Genomic DNA, 5358 nt, shown 5'->3' on the forward strand with positions numbered 1-5358 from the left:
AAGTACACAGTAGAGTAGTGGTCAGGTAGAGATAAGTACACAGTAGAGTAGTGGTCAGGTAGAGATAAGTACACAGTAGAGTAGTGGTCAGGTAGAGATAAGTACACAGTAGAGTAGCGACAGGGTAGCGGCAGGGTAGCGGCAGGGTAGCGGCAGGGTAGCGGCAGGGTAGCGGTCAGGTTGGAATGGCGACAACTGGGCAAAGGAAACTTCTTTTCCTCACGGAGCCGGGCGCACACCGTGCATGCGGCACTGTACGAGCAGATTCCTCAAATAGTCTGAAGAATTTTGCTTGAAGAGGTCCGAAATGATCATGGGAAAATCGAAGGAGGCAGATCCGTCCAAATCATGGAAAAGAAGAATAAAGTGTTTCACAGTATCCAAATTTACGAGTTCATCAAAGGGGGTATTATTTTCCTTAATTCTGAAAACTTTTATTTGTAGATTAAAATAGTTTTTACAAATTTTGATAAACGTGTTGGGGATAATATGCATGTAAGAGGTTAATTCCTGTGGATTGTTTTTCATGAATAAGTTCATTTCTCCTGTGTACACACCAACCATGGTATAATTGTCTTCATCATTGTAATGTGGTGAATTTCCTCCATTTATGTATCTATTTCGAAATTCGGTTTCATTAGCATTATCACCCTTATTCCTGCTCCTTTCTTGTAGCGTCAAAATAAGGGGATTGAAAAGGAGAAATGAGCGAAGTGCAATTTTAATGATACAAAGATATATAATAAAATGAGATGCCTGGAAAGGAAGCAAAAGAATTGAATCAGATATATCCAAGAGAAAACTTAATGATCTCTTAATTACATTGCAATCGTAACTGTTAAGCAACAATTCTATATTCATAAGTAAAGTATTTAATATTTCATTTTTTTCATCTTTATAAAAAGTACTGAAAAAATATATCCCTTCACGATTATTTTTGAATTCATTCGGTATGGTAAATACATTTTTGCAAATTTTTAAAAAATTAAAAGTGTAATTTTTATTATCATACAACATATCATTATACATAGTATAATCCTCTTCTTTAATATTGGCTTGTTGATTTAATTCTTCATTCACTTTTTTCATATGTTCATATTGCACTTTAAAATAATCATAATGTTTCTTAACAAATTGTTCATATATTTTTACGTACCATTGGGTGACTAACTCATTAATACATTTGTCGTTAATTTGATACTTCAACTTTTCACTTAGGCATAAATACACTTGTTGCATATTTTGTGTTAGGAAATAATAGGGATTAAAATCGAATGCTACTGATAATATTTCTAAGAACATATTCATTGTGTCATTAAACAAGAATATGTATCCTTCATTTATAAAACATTTCATTACATTACACACATTTTCATGCATAGATTTCATACTTATATTGTATTTTTTCGAACCCATCTTTCCTGAATCATCACCTCCTGAATGGGTACCACCCCCGCCTCCACCTCCGCTTCCAATGTTGCTCTTTCCAATGCCAGCAGTGATGTGGAAAGAACGTTTCCCACCCCTTGTACCTAATCGACCATTTTTATGTAGATACACAATTGCAATTTCTCTTTCCTTCTCGCTCATGTGAAAATAACTTACTTCGGTACACAGCATGGGACGCTTCTCAAACATAAAAGAACTTTTTATCATATCATTAAAGAGAGGATATATACACATGACAGATGTAAAAAGATTGATACTGGTTTGCAAGAATTCGCTTTTGTTCACTAAACGAGAGTTCTCAAGCATCAACCTAGAGATATTGTTATTATTATCTTGAGCACATTGGGCATCAATACAGCCAACAAGATTGTTAATACCACTTTCACGATTCTTCAAGGATGATTCAATTTTGTAAATGGGAAAAACTGAATAATATGTCTGTGCAATCTTAAGCACATCAAAGAGAGTATGACATATTTCTGCCTTCCTCTCGTTTTCATAAAATAATGTGTATAAACTTTCAAAATTTAAAACATTTTTAGAAAAATCGGTTAAAAATTCAAACGTTTCCTGCATCACCAGGTTAATATAAGAAATGATTACCTTACTGTTCAAATCATTTACTTTCAAAACAGATATAAGGGTTAAGAGGAAGATGCAAAATTCTTTATTACACTTTGACAATTTTGTGGACTTTTTAAATTCAAGAAAAGTATTCAGCATTTTTTCTATCATCTCATTTGTAACCAAATTTTCTAAATTTGAAATGATGGATGTAAAAATTGAAAAATAATTCTTCTTCAATTCCATGGAGCTATTCGTGTCTTCCCCAGACCTTACTGCTTCTACTGCTCCGTCCTCTATTATATTCCTTAACAAATGATCCATCATAAATAAAGCAAATTCTTTGTTATAATTCAACAGATATATGCTTTCTGATATGTACTGCAATCTCTTAATTTCAAAAAGAAGAAAATTAGGGGATATTTTAGAAAAGTTCATAAAGTCTCTATTCAAAATTTGCTTATAGCAATTCAGTAAGTTGTTTATACATTCCCTATCGATTTCATAAAAAGGGGATCCTCCACATTTTTGTATGCACTTTAGGATGTGCAATTTAAGATCAATTTTTTCCTTTCTTCTTTTTAATTCATCCATATCATTTCCTCTATCATCATCATCATTCTTCCAGTTTGAGACAACTCCTTTACAAAGGTGCATATTTTGTGTCTTTTCATTGGAGGATGCAATTTTATTCGTGCCTCCCGCACCTCCTCCAAACGACACATCTTCAATAATCTTCTTATCGATGGAATTCTTCAAGTGGAGTATTCCCTGCATGTAAACTTCCCTTTCGTTTTGTGGAAGTAGTTGAAATGATATGATTCCTTCGTTCACTTCATTGTCCGCACCATCTCGTATCAATCCTTTATACTCTTTCAAAGTATTTGTAAAAAAAAGGAGAAGCTGGTAGTACACTCTGAGAAGGATGTAAATAAAGTAATCCTTCACTTTCATGATTTCACTGCATAAATTTTCAACAGTAATATTTTCATAAAATTTAAAAAATTCACAAAATACTTCTACCATGATGGAATACACTTCATGATTCAATCCTATCAAAACTTTCAATAAGCTAAAAATTTTATGTTTTAAAACATTTTTCTCATTGTTAGTTCTAGAATTACTACATCTACTTCTGATACCACCAGAAGTGTAGTAATCAATAGGGGTATGTGTTATACCCGAACCTGTAACTTGAATAGTCTTGTCTTCCTCATCACCATCTTCATCGCCATCTTGAGAATACTCCTTAGCATAATGAAAATAAGTTTCAAACCATTCTTCGTTATATTCTTTTATATACATGTTCATAAAATTTATCATAATTTTTTTGTTTAACGAGTTCTGATCTGTGTACATTGGTATCCTAATAAAACGAATAAACATTAAAATGAAAAGTTTTTTTAAATCTTCTGCACTTATTACAAAATGGGAATCACTACTGTATGTCTTTTCATTCCTATCATTAAGTAAACCCTCTTTGTCAGCCTTGTAAATATTATACTTCTCACTTGCAACCTCTGTTTCTTTATTTTTAATGAATATTAATTCTTTGTTGTTATCAAATATATTTTTACATATAGCTAAAATATTCACCAAAATCTTCACATCTGGGTGATAAATATTCTTAAAAATGTTAAGTATGTACATGTGCATGCATTTTAGTTTGTTCTCTTTCTGATGCAAATAGTTAGAAATAGGAATGCACGACAGGTTCAGGATCATCTGGATGTATATATTCTGAAATGAATAATTGCTCACATCGAAGAAATTTAAATTTATATTAAAATAACTAACTAAAAATTCCATTAACTCTACTTCATCTAGTTGAAAAAAACTCTTGTTATTTATCTTAGATATATATTCAACGATGTTTAAAAATATTATTAACAAGTCCTCATCCAGTTCTATGTCTTCCAGAAACAGGTGAAAATTTTCTGGCATGCAGATCATGTCATTCATTGTGAGGTAGTTCTTGTAAACCCTGCTGAACTGGCTTAGTGAAATTGTATCTCCTGTTTTCAGTGAGCCAGTTCCTCCAGCTCCATCAATTCCACCGCTTCTATCTCTTCCACCACGGGAAAATCGAATGAACAACATATTCAAGAGAAACTTCAAAGGAGGAGAACTGTCTCCACAACTGCTAAAGAATAGATAACCAGGAAAGAAAAAAGATAGCTCCTTTACACACTCAATGAGTGACTCAAATTCATTCCTCTTCCTGAAGCACAAGCAGTAGTAAAAACATGTTGACAAGAAATTAAACAACTCGTTTACATCTGTTATTATGAGCCCCCTGAAGACATTCAACTGTTGCCTGTTATGCACATTGCTAGAGATGTCGTTACTTATGGTGTAGAATATTTCCCTTAAAAAATTTAGACAGATATGCATGACAGCATTGAAATATTCACCATTTTGCTTCTGCATGTGAATGGAATCATTTTGTGTGTGCCCATCATTTCCTCCTTGTGCAGTGAACAGACCAATAGATGTCAATTTTCTTCTCAAGAACTCATTCAAGAAAAATAAAAAAAAGTTATACACATATCTAAAGTACAGATAATCATTATGCATGCAAAGGATGCTAAAAATTTGAGCATATTTATTTCTCGTAGAAGTTATATAAAAACGAATAAAATAATTATCTGATTCGTTAAGATAATTTCTCATCAAGAAATTCGTTTCGTCTAAAAAAATCTCCATCCATTTATTTTTCAAAATTTCAACTGATTTCTCTTTAAAATGTAACAAATTATTATCCAAATCATGATTAAAATTTAGTGGTAAGCAAAACAATATGTTAATAAAATTATTTCGAATATTTATCTTGCTATCCTGAGGATACACATTGTAGTATTTTTCCAATAATTTATTCATGTAACAAAAGGATAGGAAAATTAGATGATCTTTATATCCTCTTAACTCATTGTCATTTTCTATCATATTTGAGTACACTAGGTAAAAGGCCCCATATAATTCAGAAGTATCATTATTCTTACATTCATTTAAATAAGTGATACTAGACGCTTCATTTTTAAATGACTTAATTAATATTTTACTTAACTCCTTGCTCTTTCTCTCAATATTTGCCGGTATTTCCATTTCTTACCAAATGTGCGATGTAAGACATTACAACACGCATGTGCATTTATCTCACTTAAAAGAAAAACTACCCTTAACACCAGCCTCAGAATTTGTAATGGTATGCACTCCAATTCCCTTCTACTTAAGCGAGATGTGTACCTGGGCTCCCCTTATCTTCTGCCTCTCCCGATTTTTCAGCAGCGATTTTCTAGAAGCGATTTTCACAGGAAAATGAGTAGAAAAGTGGGTACAAAAATG

At 32.3% G+C, this 5358-nt stretch overlaps 1 protein-coding gene across 1 annotated transcript; it reads right to left on the reverse strand.

Annotated features, from left to right (window-relative positions):
* Window positions 1-219: 219 nt before the first annotated feature.
* Window positions 220-5118, reverse strand: PGO_060570 (hypothetical protein, conserved; the record flags this gene model as incomplete). The annotated part of the gene is made up of 1 exon (XM_028686701.1): window positions 220-5118. The coding sequence occupies one exon, from the start codon at window positions 5116-5118 to the stop codon at window positions 220-222; it is 4899 nt and encodes a 1632-aa protein (XP_028542502.1).
* Window positions 5119-5358: the final 240 nt, after the last annotated feature.

Source organism: Plasmodium gonderi (assembly GCF_002157705.1).
Source record: "Plasmodium gonderi DNA, contig: Chr06, whole genome shotgun sequence".
Taxonomy (NCBI): domain Eukaryota; phylum Apicomplexa; class Aconoidasida; order Haemosporida; family Plasmodiidae; genus Plasmodium; species Plasmodium gonderi.